The following is a 16,518-nucleotide window of genomic DNA, read 5'->3' as shown; positions in this document are numbered from 1 at the left end:
GATTAAATTTTCATCGGTTAAAACTACAAAAAAACCCTTGGAAGCAGGAGAAGAGGGGGGAAATTTTGGACTTAGCGAGCCTGCAGGAGAGAGTGAAAAACCAAATTACCACTGCTCCGAACCTGGAAAAGGGCTGCCAGAAAGAGTGACGTTTTGGGAGAGTTCATTGACTGCGAACAGAACATTTTTGACAGCTAGTTAAATAAGAGAAAGATACTGTTTCCATTGTCCTCTTCTGCGTTTAAAAAGGAGGAAAAGTAACTGGAAATTGAAACTATTTTTATGGCTTGAATTGTGTTTGAAAGGATTGATACAAGTGGAGACTGTTTCCCTCTAGAGGGAGTCTTTGAAACTGTCACAGGAGTGCAACTGGGGAATCACCAGCTGCAAGATAAGTAATTGTGAGAACCAGAGATTGACCTTGGACCATTCAAAATGTTGACAGGAGAAGCCATTGTGACGGTATTATGTAAGATAAGCTACTCGCTGGAACAGCTTCATAAGAAGACGGATGACATGTCTTTTAAAATTGACAACTTGGATCAAAAAGTGACTAACTGGAGACAAAAAGTGAGCACCAGCACAGAAATAATTCAGGACTTGGTACAAGAATCTACTTTGGCATGACAGATTGTGGAGGAGAAAGAGAAAGCTGTGGTTGTTGAGCCTAAAGTAATACAAGCGGGATCCTCAGTCTTACAGAAGCAAATTGAGGATTACAAATTGAGGCCTTCTATGATTGAATCTAGAAAAAGCCAGATTTTGAGGATTGGATCCCGGCTTGGACGGAAGAAGGAAAGTTGGAAAGATCCCTCTATGCAGGGATTAACTGACTTTTGGGACATGGACTTGGGTCTGGAGGAGATGGGAGTTCTGGGGGGCTTTGGATTTGGAGGAATTTTGAAACATGTCATGGAACATTTTATAGACCTCAGCTTCAACTATGGAAATTTGGCTGACCTGTCCGGAAGGAATAAAAGCATTGTTAGGTTGGAGTCTTCCTGAGATCTGCTCTTTGGCATTAAAGAATATGAAGAAGACCTGCAGAAGGGACCTGGAAAAGAGTTAAGAGCCTCGGACATAAGATCTCCAGGTTGATGGACTATATGGAATTGACGGAAAGGACTGGCAGAATCCAAAACCAGGGAGAGGAGATGGTGGAAGAAGATTAGAGAATTTAAAGTTTATATATAGAAATACTGTAAAATTAATGAATGATAGAAAAATGGTGGAAAGAAATTTTATGGCCTTAGCAGAAATGTTATAAGGAGTTAAGCATATATAAGTATTTTAGTTTTAATGATAAAAGTATGTTAAGATATGTATAATATGACAGAAAATAGAGAAAGATGGAAAGGATTTGCTGAAACAATTAATAGAAGTGGAATACAAAAAGGGAGGTGAGAGGAAGTCGAGGAAACAAGGGAATGAAAGATAGAGTATGGAAAAGGTGTGATGTATGTTTTTAAATGGTTATTGTTTTGTTTTGTTTAGGGTTAAGGTGGGTTAGGGTTTTGTTTAGTTTAGTTTAATGTGTTTAGGTTGTGTTTTGTATTGCTTATATATTGTATTGTATTGTATTGTTTCTTTTCTTTTTTGTTTTTTCTCTCTTGTCTTTTTTCCTTTTCTTTTCCTTTTCTGTAATCTCTAAAAGTAATAAATATTATTTTTTTAAAAAGCAATTACCTGCCACTGAGCCTCATTCTCCGCATATTTCATGACCATCCTGCTGACTCCGTCCACCGAAGTCTCACCTCCGTCACTTTCCAACACTGGGAGTAAATACTGCGAGGGAGGGTTGTACTCAATTCCTAATTCTAGGAGAAACCAGAAGACAGCACAGGCAGGTCAGTTATTGGCAGGGCTCAGGCATCACACACCTAAGTGTAATGCACTTGGCAGAGTGCTAAAAATGAGTCAGGGAGACCTGAGCCCTGCTTGGCCACCAAACGCATCAAGGTGGCTCTAGAATTCAGCAAGCATGTTTTCATAGGAAGCGGCCTTATACTGAGCCAGACCATTGGGTCCATGTAGCTCAGGGCCATCTACACTGGCTAGCAGCCCCTCTTCTCAATTCCAGACAAGGTTCTGTTCCAGCCCTACTTGGAGATGCTGGGCATTGAACCTGGGACTTTCTGCATGCAAGGCAGATGCACTCCGATTGAGCTACAGCCCCTCTCTAGGCCCTTCGTCCCAGGAGAGGAAAGAGTTTCAGGCGCTGTTGGGCTGGTCCTCTCCACCCTGCTTGCACTAGGCAGGCCCTCTGCTCTGCTCACCTCCACACAGAAACTGCTGGATGGCCTCTGTGCCAGCGCTGCAGATGTCATTGGACGGGTAGGACATGGACGAGGCATCCAGGGTCAGTGACTGCAGAACGGACAGAAATTATTTTAGAAGGTAAGAAGAGCCTGGCTACTGGATCAAGGCCCATCTAGTCCAGCATCCTGTTCTCACAGTGGCCAACCAGATGCCCCTATGGGAAGCCCATAAGTAGCATCCAAGTGCAACAGAAACACTCTCAAATTCTAGCAGTATAAGAGAGGGAGGAAACCACTTTCTCTGCATCATGCATAATCTCATATACCCCTATCATGTCCCCCTCCTGACATTTACCTGTCTTTCCTCTAACCAAAAAGGCCCAAACATTGTAGCCTTCCCTCACAGGGGTGTTGCTCCATCCCTTTTATCCTCCTAGCTGCTAATTTCTGAACCTTTTCTAGCCCTGAAAATTCCTTTTGAGGTGGACAAAAAAAACCCTCTTTTGAAATGCATTTTAACATCATCCAAAATACCGTACTTTTCGCACCATTACACTCAGTTTTTTTCGCCTAAAAGGTAAAGGGAAATGTGTGTGCGTGTTATGGAGCGAATGCAGGCAGGAGGAGCTGCTCTTGCTGGCTTTTCGGCAGCCTCTCTTCCTCCACTTGGCTGGCTGAGAAGCCGGCAACAGCTGAGCAACAGCTGAGTGTCGGGAGACAGCCTCTCTTCCTCCTGTCTGCCTGCTCTATGGCTTTTTGGCGAGGTGGGAGAAGGAAGGCAGCTCGGAAGCCAGCAAGAGCTGCACGCAGTGTGTAAAAGCCAAGGTGGGGAAAGGGAGACAGCCTCTCTTCCTCCTGTCTGCCTGCTCTGTGGCTTTTTGGCGAGGTGGGAGAAGGGAGGCAGCTCGGAAGCCAGCAAGAGCTGCACGCAGCGTGTAAAAGCCAAGGTGGGGAAAGGGAGACAGCCTCTCTTTCTCAGTGTCTGCCTGCTCTATGGCTCTCCCTTACACAAATGTAAGCGGCTCTTACTCTGCTTTCTTTACAATGAGCCGGAAGGAGGGACAAAGAGGGCATCCCCTTCCGTCCCTCCCCCAGCACCTCACCGGTAAATTCAAACAAAGCGGCTTACAAGGCTCGTGTCCCTGAGTCTCCTCCTCCTCTTTTTGCTCCGGTTCGAGGCAAGGCAGCTCCACAAATGTGAGTTCCCCCTCTCTCTTCCTTCCCTCCCTCCCTCCCTCTTCCAACTTCAAAAAATATTGGGGGGACAGCCAGGTAAGCCCCACTCACATACCACAATGGGGGATGGGGGATGACTCCCTCAAATATTTAATGGGGGGGTGAAGGCACCTAGGCCCATAGGAGTTGGCTGCTTTGCCTAGGACAAATGTGAGCTCTCCATCTCTCTTCCCTCCCTCCCTCCTTCTTCCAACTTCAATAAAATATTGGGGGGGGCAGGTACAGGTAAGCCCCATCTCACAGACTGCAATGATCTCAAGACAAAGTGCATGCACACTGGTACCTTATATGAATGGCAATGCCCATCAGCATGGGGGGATGATGACTCCCTCAAATATTTAATGGGGGGGGGTGAAGGCACCTAGGCCTATAGGAGTTGGCTGCTTTGCCTAGGACAAGTGTGAGCTCCCCCCCCTCTTCCTTCATCACTGTATTGGAGATATCATACATTACTGACAGTTCCTTCATTCACGTGGTTACAAAACACGGATCCACATGGATCCTCAGGATTTTTGCACTGGGTCACCCCAAATTCACCATCAGATCACATAGCATGTCCATGGCTACAGCATGCACCAAAAAAATCAAGCACCCACTGTTGCCTGGGGCCGCAGTGGTGCAAAAACGTGGTTACAAAGTACGGATCCACGTGGATCCTCAGGATTTTTGCATTGGGCTACCCCAAACTCACCGTCAGATCACATGTCTGTGGCCACAGCATGAACCACAAAAATCATACATCCACTGTTTCGTTTAGAATATTTTTTTTCTTGTTTTCCTCCTCTAAAAACTATGTGCGTGTTATGGTTGGGTGCGTGTTATAGAGCGAAAAATACGGTACCTTCCTCCAAACGGATCCCAGGATGGCGCACAATAATGATGATGAAATGCAATGAAAGGAAAAAATATAATCCCTCAGAAAACAAGAAAACTGATTGAAAGGCAGCCACATAGAACCCAAAAGCTGGCTGAAAGCAAACAGAACCCCTTTCAAATTGCCCTGGTCAACAATAAAGTCTTAACTAATTGCTGGAAAAATTGCAAGATCAGTGCCTATCGAGCTCTTCTAGGAAGGGCATTTTAAAATCAAGGAGCCACTGCCAGAAAGCCCATGGGTTGCCTCCTCTACTAGTCCTACTCAAAGTTAAATGCTTTGAAAGATAACAAATGACTCTGACCCATTGATTTTGATGGGTCTATGAGCAGAACTTAGTTGGCTACGACCTCTTCTCTTCTGTGCAACCCAGAAGTGCAGTGGTCCAGAGTCATGGAAGGTTGAAGACCCATTACTATTCCCACCCCCCAACATGGCCCCAGTCTCCAGTGTCACCCAATCCACATAAAAGGGGGTGTTTTAGCCACTGGGAAGAAGCCTTTGTGTTGATTTGAGCCAATCAGAATGAAAGGAAGGGGAGTCATCCTCTGAGGACTGGCTCCAAGGATCACTCTGGAGAAAGCAAGCAGGGAAAATACTGAGGAGAAAGAGTTATGTGAGCCCCACAGTTAAGCATTTAGGAACCCTGAAAACAAAAGCTGCTTTGGTTTCAAGAGAATAGTGTGCAAGTTCTGTTAGATACATTGAAACTTCCAAGAGAATCACAACTTAAGTCACTCTGAGAGAAGATGTTGGAGGACTCCAAATCATTTGCACAGCAAATGCACAGTAAATGGAAGATCTAGCTGAAAGGCAACAAATGAAGATCGGCATTGATCATTGCAATGTGTTACTAATTATTATTACTGCATAATTATAAAACTGTTGCATTTTAGAAAGGGATCTAGCTGTGAAGGGGTGTGGCTTTGACCATCAAGAAGGGACCCTGCACTTCTGAACTGGCCGCTGAACTACTGATGTAATCACAACACACTTCAGCAACAGACGGCACTTGGAGGAGGGTCTTAGTTGATGAGCAATGCAGGAGAACTCTTGAGATTCATGCCCTTTGTACAAGGCTAGATTGGCACACAAGCTTCCCAGGAAGAGAAGAGTTGCTTATATGCATCCTACTATGATCTGAAAGAAGCAAAGCTTTCCTTTCCAGCTCCATATTGACCTCTTCCTTCCGCTCAATATGAATTTTGCACCACACACACACAAACAAAGCAAAAACTTCTTTGGGCACGTACCTCCAGTGTTCGGATGTGAGCCAGTGCCTGCGGCAACTCCTGCACTAGGTTTTCGCTGATGTCTAAGGTTCGTAAGCTACGCAGGCCACCCAGGGAGGCTGGCAGTTCCTTCAGCTTGTTGCCTGCCAGAGAAGGCAGAATGTGCCAATTAACATTTGTAAAAAAGCCTGAAGCATTTCTGTTAGAGATTGTAGGAAAAGACCTGCCAAGGAAATTGAAGAACATATTCATGTATGCGACAACGGCGGCAAGAGTCTCAGTAGCACAAGGATAGAAGAATGAAGAAATCCCGACTAAAGAACTGTGGCAAGAGAAATTGATGGACTATGCGGAATTGGCGAAATTGACCCACAAACTGCGTGATAAGGACAACTGTGATTTCAAAGAAGAATGGGAACCTTTTACAAAATACTTAAACAACAAAATGAACTGGACTCCTTGGCAGGTTTTGAATAAACATACACAAATTTATTATGGGTAACATAAAGACAGATAATTTAAAGATCTTAACAATTTTATAATATGCAGAGAATAATATGTGCTGAAAAACCAGAAAGAGGAGCTGAGGGAAGTCTGGGGGTGGGCTTTTTCTGGGGAGAGAAAAATGGGGGGGGGAGTGAGGAGGATATGCTTTTGATAAATAGTTATGTTGAAATTTTGAATAAAAATTACTTTAAAAAAAAGAAGAGAAGGCAGAATGTGCAAGACGCAGATATTAACACACTTCTTGGATATGTGTGCGTGTGTGTATTTGTATAATGGCTTGATGATGTCAGAAGTTTTATTTTCAATTCTTTTCCTATCGACCCCTAGAATGGAAAATGCTCCCCTGGGGAAGTCCAGTCTGGTACCAGCCTTGTCACTGCTTGGGCACCAGGCAACAACATTCTTGGTTACCCCGGGCATTTGGGCAAATGCAGGAATTGGATGTTTTTACTACAACTATTTATAAAACTAGTTTTATGTGTTTTATTACTGTGAAATATGTTCCCTTATCCCTGTGGATTGCAGCCTGAGGCATTTCCTCCTACCTTTCAGATTAAGCGTCTGCAGCTGGACAAGGTCCCCTATCGAATCTGGAAGGGCCTTCAATAGATTCTTTTCAAAGTTCAGGACCTATCAAGGACAGAGAGCAGAAACAAGAGGGGTCGGTCTCCTTCCTGTTCCATTAGGGAGAGGCAGTAGGAAGTTCCTGTGAAATCCAAGTTAGAGGGTGCACTTTACAGAGTGCTGAGTCTCTTGAGTTCAGCCGCCTGGTCTTGAGGGCAGGAGACAAAATGTCTTGTTTTGATGACCCTGCTAAAACCTCAAGTGCTAAGATCCTCAGGTGAGCACTTGTAAGGGAGCCAGCCAGCAATAAATCACACAGAGTAAATGAAATTAACTCCTTCTTAGAAGAAACAAGGTCAACTGAGGGGTGTCAGGCCTAATGAGAACAGCAACTCTGCCCCTATGAGGCAGTTGTGGAGGCTGAAGGTCCCCACCTTCCCACGGTTGCCTAAATCTCCTCCTCCCCTAGATTCTTTCCAAGATCCTTCCCATGCAATCTGAGATTCTGCCAATGCACCTGTCTCTGCTCCTCCCTCTTTGTGCCTCTCCTGGTCCTGGAAGACCAGGGGGAGGGGAGCAGAGCTTGTGGCAGCAAGAGGGGGAGACATCCTGGTATCTTTACCAGCCTGACTCCTCTCTACCTCTTGGTCTTCTTCCTGTCCTGCTTCTGCCTCTACTTCTGATTCTGGACTTCTCTCTGTCACAGACTCTCCCTGCTCACTAGAACCTGTTAGTGCTTCAGCTTTCACCTTCTCCTCCAGGCTTCTCCCTCTGACTACGCATTGTCGTCCCACCACCAATCCCCGGATTCTGAGAACTTTGTCTCTTGGGGGTTCCCCAGCAGGTGCCTCCCACCATTCCTCTGTGTCCAGCCAGTCCATGGCAGCACCTTCTCATGGTCCAATCAAAATTGGAAGCGTTGTTTGTGGTGACACAAGAAAGAAACTGCACCCTGATTGTACCATTCCCTCCCAAGAGAGGTTAGACTGGCTCCCTCTTTGCTATCCTTCCGCCAATAGACTAATATCTTCATGTTCGGATGGACCTTTGGAAACTAAGGTCCGGATGATACTGATCATTCAGCTGCTGTCAGGGCAAATTGGATTTTAACTGCTGGTTCTAATTGTGTTTTGGTGTATTTAAGCTATTTTAAAAACTGGTCTGATTTTATTTGTATTTTACAATGATTCTTTTGAATGTTGGAAGCCACTTTGAATCCCAACTACCTAAACGCTAATATCTAAACCTGACTCGGATAAACTTAATATTAAGAACTACAGACCGATTTCATTATTAAATAATGATTATAAGATCTTTGCAGATGTAATGGCAAGTCGACTCAAAAAGTGCTTAGTCAATCTCATTCATAATGATCAAGCCAGTTTCTTACCTAATAGGCAAATAAAAGACAACATAAGACATATAATAAACCTTATTGAATACCTAGAATGCAAAAATGAAATTCCTGCAGTATTAATGTTCATTGACGCCGAAAAGGCTTTTGACAATGTATCCTGGCATTTTCTAATAAAATGTTTGGAAATGGCAGGGATAGAGGGCACATTCCTGGAAGGAATAAAAGCAATTTATTCACAACAAAGTGCTAAATTAATTATTAATAACTTAACAGAATCCTTTGAAATTTTGAAGGGTACAAGACAGGGGTGCCCTCTGTCACCTCTTTTGTTTATTATGGTGTTAGAAATAATTACAAATAAGATAAGGAAAACTTCAGAGATATGCGGAATAAGAATTGGAGTGAAAGAATATAAATTGAAAGCATATGCCGATGATCTTATGTTGTCGCTGGAAGATCCAAAAAAAAAGTGTCGGTAAAGTGTTAGATTTGCTAGAAGAATTTGGAAAGTTATCCGGCTTTAAACTAAATAGAACAAAAACTAAAATGATGACTAAAAATATGATAGAAGAGGTAAAAAACCATCTTGAATTACAGACTGGGATCAAAGCAACTAAAAAAGTAAAATACCTCGGAATCTGGCTAACAATGAAGAATATAAATTTAATGGAAGACAACTACACAAACACATGGAAAGAAATAAGGAAGGACCTGGATACCTGGAACAGAATAAAACTCTCTTGGTCGGGAAGAATGGCGGCAGTTAAGATGAGCTTATTACCGAAATTGCTTATTTCAAAATATACCGATAATCAGGGGAACCTCAGTATTTAAAGATTGGCAGAAAGTACTTTCTAAATTTATTTGGCAAGGAAAAAGGCCAAGAATTAGATTCAAATTACTCACAAACCAAAGAGATAGGGGAGGATTTGCGGTTCCAAATTTGAAGCTGTATTATGAAGCCTCGTCCCTTTGCTAGGTTAAAGATTGGATTGTCATCAAAAACACAGATCTGTTAGATTTAGAAGGCTTTAATATAAGATTTGGTTGGCACGCTTATTTGTGGCGTAATAAGGAAAAGGTCCACAAAGGATTTTCTAATCATATTATTAGAGGGCCACTGTTGGAAGTATGGGAGAGAAATAAAAAATTATTGGAAAGAAATACCCCTTGGTGGTTATCACCAATCGACATCTTAACAATAAAAAAATAAATATTGAAGGAGAAAGATGGACTTATAAAGATTTGCTAGTAAAAACAGAAAATGGATGGAACATTAGGCCATATGAAGAGATAAAGAATAAACTGACAGGTTGGATCCAATTTCATCAAATAAATGCTATGTGGACTGAAGATAAAAAGAATGGGATGAACAAAAAAAAATCCAGATTCCAGGTAGAAATATTAGAAAACAAATCAAAACTCCTATCAAAAATGTACAGCCAGTTGCTTGAATGGGACACCAAAGATGAAGAAATAAAAGAAGTAATGGTGAAATGGGCAATAGACTTTGGATACAACATAGAGTTTGATAAGTGGAAGAAACTTTGGAATAAAGATATGAAATTCTCGGCATGCACAACACTTAGAGAGAATATGGATAAAATGATGTACAGGTGGTACATCACGCCTGTAAAATTAGAAAAAATGTACAAAACCAGAGACAAATCATGCTGGAAATGTAAGATTAAGGAAGGCAATTTTTACCACATGTGGTGGTCTTGTGAGGTAATTAGAAAGTTTTGGGAATCTATTACAATGAACTAAAAAAAATATTTAAATATACCTTCACAAAAAACCCGAGGCCTTCCTTCTGGGGATAACTGGAGAAGAAATTAAAAAGGAAGACCAAACACTTTTCCAATATGCAACTGTGGCTGCTAGAACACTAATAGCACAAAACTGGAAGACTTCAAAAATCCCAATTATAAATGAGTGGCAATCTAAATTATTTGATTATATAGAATTGGCAAAAATGACACAGAAAATAAGAAACCAAAAAGGTACAAAGTTTAATAATGAATGGAATAAATTTATGACATATATTGAAACAGATGTAAAAAATCTAAAAATCACAGTAGGCTCGATATAACGCCTGCGACGCAAAGAGTTTTAAGAAAATGAAACTGCAGATAGAAAACCTTTTGTAACATATTCTGAAACCGAGTTGAAGGGAAGTCAACTATTGTTGTGTGATTTAGTTATTTAGTTACTGTAAGTTTAATTTGTTGGTGTTTTATGTTATGTAATGTTTTTCTTTTGTTGTTTTTGTGTGTGTGTTTTGCTTGTCTTTTTTGTTGCTTTAATGTTTGGTGTTGTATAATGAATTGAAACTAATTAAAAAAATTTAAAAAATATCCCAACTTGAGAGAATGTCAGGATATAAAAACCTTAAAACAAACAAACAAACAAAAAACAGGAATGCCAGGCTCTTGGTATTCATAGAGACCTGGCCAATCAGCAGGTTTCACACTGGCAGCCAGTCACACGGGCTGATGTTCCACACAGGTTTCTCTCTGTTTCTGCTCTGTGGTAACTAACCCAGCAAGGTCCTAGCCTTGAGCAATAAGAAGGCTCTCCATTCAGCCCCTGGTTTCACTATCCCATTTTGAGGGACTAGTCTGAGCCTTTACAGTCCCAAAAGAGATGGAAAAGTTCCCATACTTTCTAAGTCACCACACTGACACTGCACACGAGAAACAATTCAGAACAGAATTCTCCCCCAGGATGTGTTTTGTCTCTTTTACCTGGAGAGACGTCAGTTGGCCAATATCAGGAGGAAGTGAGGTCAGCTGGTTGTCATGTAGATCTAAAACCTGGAAGGGCAGAGAAGGAAAATGGCCATTCATTTAGCTGGTAAGCCTTCATAGCAGGGTTGGAGAACATTTTTTTCCCTATTGAGGGCCACACTCCCTCAGCACTAACCTGCCAAAGCCAGTGGAGAGTGGACCACTCACTTCTCTGTCTCTGACAAACTGCTTCTTCCTCTTTCTCTGTCTTTGGCACCCCCTCCCTCCCCCCTCTCTCACACACTTCTCTGTCCCAGACATCCCCTTATTCCTCTTTCTTGGTCTGTGACACCCTGCTTCTCTCTTCCTCCCATTCTTCTCTGTGTATCTCTGACACCTTCCCCTTCTCTCTCTGAAGTCTCTCGTATATTTAAACAAGACATGGAACAAAATCACATTGGAATGGGACCTGGTTTCAAGAGCCCCCTTCTGTCAACACACAGTGGTTCTGTGCCTTCTTCACTATCAGGTCCAGAAGCTTCCACTCAATGATTCATTCCTACCTCTTGAGTCATTTGCAAAAATCACACACACAAAAACAGAGTTTCAAGTTACCTTCACAGTTAGGAGATTCAGGATGCTACAGGATTTAGGGGTCAGAGATGTCAAGCAATTGGTGTGAGCAATCAGCACCTAAGCAATGAAAGAAGCAGAGAGGATATTATCAGAGTGATGCTGGGAGCCATAATCAAGGTTTGTTCTTGGCTAACTTGGCTAGGAGAGAAATAAATGGTGAACCTGGATTCAGAGGTAGCGCTAACCCACACTTGTTTCCTGGGAGTGGAGACAGAGGGGCAGAGGGAGTGAAGTGCCTGCAGTTTCAGTGCACCCATTTAAATCATGGTTTGCTGCCACTATGATTTAGAAAACCAGTGCAACAAGTGATCTGGAGAGGGAGACAATGAAGAAATGGACCTTGCCAGCAAGACACTGTATAGGCTTGGACTGCTTTTGCTCCCAGAAAAACCCTCGAGGGTGTTTGAGGAAAGTTTAAACACAACAGGGAGAGGGAATCGCTACACATTCAAAAGCACATTGGCCAAGACTCAAAGGGTCCCATTTCTGCCTATGGACATATGAGGCTTTGACTATTGTTTGAGGCCACCAGCCATTTCTTGCTCTGTGTGGACAAGAGGGTTCTCCAGCCTCATAAATTATTTAGCAGGGGAGGACACAGGAAGAGTCTGATGCATAGAGATGCCACCACCTAATTTTATGATATTGGCCTGTGTGTCAACATGGGCTTTGTCAACCTAATGCTCTCTGGATATTTTGGCCTACAACTCCCATCAGCCCCAGTCAGCAGAGCCATTTTGGACTACAACTTCCAGCAGTCATGGCCAGCACTGCCATGCTGGCTGGGGATGATGAGAACTGCAGGGCAACAATGTCTGGAGGGCTTTTGCCCAGTGGACAAAGCCTGTACTAACACATTGAAACATGTCCCTTACCTTCTTCTGCAAGACTTTACAGGTCGCCAAGGCTCCATACGGAATCTAAAAGCAGCCATAAAATGAAACCAATTGTTGGTCAGATAAAATGTTATTGTGAGGGAGTGCGGGGATCAGAAAAAAACACAAAAGAGATACTTTATTCAAGGGCCATTTTGTCTTGGGGCATATTACCATTATTTATCAGATTTACAGGCCCCCACTTTCTGCCCAAAGGAGCCCAGGGTGGCAAACAAGAAGCACTATAACCATTAAACCACATAAAAGCAATTGAAATGCAGACACAAATGGGGAAAGATCTCTGCTTTAGAAGGCTTGTTGGAAGGTCATCACAGGCACAGAACAGACAACAGAGGCAGCGTTTGTCTGATATTTAAAGGGAGGGCATTCCAAAAGGCCCTGTTCCTGTATTGTGCAGAACAGACCTGATGATAAGAATGACAAGAAGATCCACCCAGGGACAGAGACCCTGCACCCCTCCAGATAATTGTTGGACTACAACTTCCATCATTCTTCACCATTGGCCACACTGACTGGGGCTGATGGGCGTTAAGAGTCCAACAACATCAGGAGGGCTCCTAGTCCTTGATGTCAAGATACAACACAGATCCTATGGTTATGGGTGTCAAGCGCAGTTCTGCCTCTGAAACATGTGGAAAGAGGAACCCGCTCCTGCATAACATCTTCTGCTGAAGGATGATAATAAAAGGTATCACTCTTCAGAATGTGGCACCACAACTCAAAGATAATGCCCAAAGGATGGGGGGTTTTTTAGTTCCAAAGCAACGCCCAGAAGTGAAACCAGCAGAGCTTTTGATCCTTAACCATCGCTGCAAATAAAGCACTTCTGCATGCAATGCATAGTAACTGTGGAACTGCCTCCCAAAGGAGGCAGTGATGGCCAGCAACTTGGATAGATTTAAAAGAATATTAGACAGATTCATGGAAGAGGTGGCTATGCATAGCAACTAGCCATGGTGGCTATGCTCTGCCTCCACAATTGGAGGCAGTAATGCTTTTTGATGCTGCAGGAGGAGTGGATGCTCTTATGCTCAGGTCCAACCTGCGGCTGTCCCACTGGGGCATCTGCCTGGCCACTGTGAGAACAGGATGCTGAGCAAAATGGGGCATTGGTCTGATCCAGCAGGGCTCTTCTTAGGTTCTGATGTCAACAGCATGTCTCCCACCCAACCACTTGGCCAACATTTGGGAGTCAGCATCACCGGAAACGTACCTCTAAGAGTTCACATTTGGATATGTCAAGTATATCATCAGCTCCGGCTTCCTTTGCCTGTTGAGAGACAGACAGGTGAGTTGCATTTGCAAAAATGAGAAATCAGATGGTTGCCAGCCTTATCTCAATTGCTCACTGAATGTAATCAAAGTAATATATATGTATATTTAGGGAGGGGCGCGTGAGTTAGCCCCACTGCGCCCATGTTGCTTACAAGTCTCCAGTTGTCAGAGGTGTGCTCCAAGCCCTGCCCAAATACTTTGGGGGAGGGCTGTAGCTTGGTGGCACAGGATTTCTTCTGTATGCAGAAGGTCCCAGGTTCAATCCCTGGCATCCCCAGGTTGGGTTGGGAGCATCCCTTCTCTGAAAACCCTAGAGAGCCACCATCAGTCGGTGCAGGCAATACAGATGTGGTGTCCCAACAGGGTGAGTCCCAATCAGAGGTGGGTGTCATGCCTCAACAGTGTGACTCCTCATCAGAGAAGGACCAGGAGGCTCCAGCCTTACACCAAGCCCTGGGTCACACTCCATCTGGGGGTGAGGAGTGATGAGGCCTAGGACAGATGACCAGCACCAGGGGTGTGTTTGGCCTCTGGCATTGAGTTTGGACATGTCACAAGCCCAAGGGGAAGCCTTAAACACTAGGTCCATCCCAGTCCATCTGGAGAAGTGCCCAACTACAGGCAAGGTCTCCCTGGGATGTAAGACCATCTTCTCAAGCAGACCCCTGGACAGAAGGGAGATGATAGGATTCAGCTGTGGTTGGGGTGTGCTTACACCAACTCCAGCTCAAAAACCAGCGCAGGATTGGAAGAGCTACTAAGAATGTCTATATACCAGCTCGGTGCCATGCCTGCTAGCCAAGCTTCTGCCAGGCCAAACCTGATCTTGGAGTGCTCTGACATTGCCTCTCACCTGATCCTTGCTGGGAACTCTGCGGGTTTGGTTCCCCACTCCTGGTGGAAAGACTCTTCTGCAGAGTTTTCCACCAATAAGGGGCATGTTTTTCTGGGTGGGTGGGAGTCTAGGGCCTGACCCCCTAACCCCCCCAGCTGCATCATCCCAGAGTTGGCATAGTTTTATGAAACAAATTATCACATGACAGAAGGGCTTTTATACTGTGGATCTGCTACATCCATCCAGCCTGCTTAGGATTCATCTGTAACAAGGGCCAGAAAAGACCAGGTGATGACATTCTTTCATGGTTCCAGAAGATTCCTCAGAACCTTAGTGGAGCCCCCGCTAGCCTGAAGAGTCCCAGCAGCTGGCCCACCTAGCTCTGGCCGACTTACCAGGCACATTTGGTACTCAAGGCGCTTGCGGGCTTCATCGCTGGGTTTCCTTTTACGGAAGAAGAGCGGCATCTTCCTCTTGTCTTCCCTTTATCCCAATTCAGAGATGGAAAAAGGAAACGAAAGGCAGGAAGGCAACCACAACCTGAGCAACAGGAATTATATCTCTGTCAGTCTGAGAAGAAGCTGCTCATGTCGGACAAGTTCTGCTCAAGGTGCCGCCCTCTGGAGAAGTTGGGGACGGGGGGGGGGGAGAATAAATCAAAACACATTTATGAATTTTCTTTCTCATAACCCTTCTGTAGTTCAGGGGTGGAGAAGCCTTTTTTGGCTCAAGGGCTACATTCCCTTGTGAGGAACCTTCCAGGGGCTGCAGTGGTGGGGTGTAGCCAAACAGATACCACGGGCGAACCTCCATCACATAAAATTGGCCAGGGGGTGGGGGTGGTGCAGAGAGGCCTGGCTTAAGGGGTGTGTGGCCTGGGATGAGTGCAAAGGGCCATACAGACACCTAGAGGGCAGTATTTGGCCCCTGGACCTGAGGTTCCACATTCCTGCCCTGTCGTGGCACCTCAGTTACACAAGCTGGGACATTTGTATAAGAAAGGGGTCAGCCACCGACAGCCACTGGACCAAAACGTGCCTGTAATCCTCCCACTCCCAGTACAATAAAGGCAACTGACTCCTGCTGTGTGTGAGAGCTTTCACACACAATCTAACATGCAGGAAAGGAGATAGTGGTAATGCTGACGACTGCCATTGTTTTATCAACAGCCTGGCAAGGTAGTGGGTCTAGAAAATTCATCAGGTAGCTCATTGCCTGGGGCACTGAGCATGGGGTTGAGGTGCAGAGTCCAAAGCATGAGAGTTAAACTAGTGCCTTTAACACCTGTCTGAAAGTCAGAAATTCAACAGGGGCAGCTTTTCATAGCATGGGTGTGTACTGACAGGAAAAGCTCCCATAATAACATAGTGAGCTACCTTATGCTGAGTCACTTTGATTCCTCAGTCTCATTATTTTCTACACTGACTGACTCTCCAGGGTGTCAGATAGTACACAACCAAACTGAACCATTTCCACAAAAATCATCATAAGACCTAAAATAGATATATTAAAAATTAATATAAATAACAGCAACAGAAAACCCTAAACAACACACCAGCCCAAGAGTCAGTTCTTCTGTAGCTGGAAACAGCCAAGGCCCCATCCTCTCAGTCCAAGTGGAAAAAGCCCTGCAAGGTAGGGAACAGGTCTTCCAGGACTCACGGGCAAAACACACATCCCTGCTCCCCAGAGCAAATATGAGCCACAGTCCTGAGTGCTACCAGCAGACAGGAATTTAATCAAGTGATTCCCAGCAGTGATAGGCAATGCTGGATCTGACCTATCTCCATCTATCATGAAGCAGGCAGCGCTACGCTACTTCAAACTGCAGGAAGGTCCTGACTTTCTCCATTCTGATCCCTGAATGTAGGGAACCTGCCAGAACGTTTCTACTAGACTATTTTTAAAAGAATATACTGTATTCAGCTTTTGGTTTTTTCAGTGGAAGAGCATCACATCGTAAGTGTTCCCCAATATCGTCTAAACTGGCGCAGAAATCTTTCCTGACTCCCCAAAATCTCCACGAGAACTGTGCCCTTGAACACTTTGTTTATGTAGCTTTTGCTTTTAACATAAGATTGCACATATATCAGAAGAAGAAGAAAGATAAAACCTTCCT

General features: G+C 44.1%; 1 protein-coding gene across 5 annotated transcripts in view; it reads right to left on the bottom strand.

The window, feature by feature from the left end:
- LRSAM1 (leucine rich repeat and sterile alpha motif containing 1) overlaps positions 1 to 16,518 on the bottom strand; it is a 32,661-nt gene that overhangs the window by 15,023 nt on the left and 1,120 nt on the right. For 3 of the 5 annotated variants that reach the window (XM_053373969.1, XM_053373972.1, XM_053373968.1), the window contains exons 2-10: positions 14,795 to 15,019; positions 13,503 to 13,559; positions 12,269 to 12,313; positions 11,373 to 11,450; positions 10,776 to 10,844; positions 6,653 to 6,737; positions 5,622 to 5,743; positions 2,277 to 2,367; positions 1,687 to 1,817 (exon numbers count right to left, since the gene is read on the bottom strand). In XM_053373969.1, coding sequence (XP_053229944.1) covers positions 1,687 to 1,817; positions 2,277 to 2,367; positions 5,622 to 5,743; positions 6,653 to 6,737; positions 10,776 to 10,844; positions 11,373 to 11,450; positions 12,269 to 12,313; positions 13,503 to 13,559; positions 14,795 to 14,866 — 750 coding nt within the window. In that variant the 5' untranslated portion in view covers positions 14,867 to 15,019. The remainder of the gene's footprint in view (positions 1 to 1,686; positions 1,818 to 2,276; positions 2,368 to 5,621; positions 5,744 to 6,652; positions 6,738 to 10,775; positions 10,845 to 11,372; positions 11,451 to 12,268; positions 12,314 to 13,502; positions 13,560 to 14,794; positions 15,020 to 16,518) is intronic. The other 2 variants (XM_053373971.1, XM_053373970.1) reach the window with 1 other exon arrangement.

This window comes from Podarcis raffonei, chromosome Z (assembly GCF_027172205.1).
Source record: "Podarcis raffonei isolate rPodRaf1 chromosome Z, rPodRaf1.pri, whole genome shotgun sequence".
NCBI classification, from domain to species: domain Eukaryota; kingdom Metazoa; phylum Chordata; class Lepidosauria; order Squamata; family Lacertidae; genus Podarcis; species Podarcis raffonei.
This window is presented reverse-complemented; position numbering and strand designations above follow the sequence as displayed.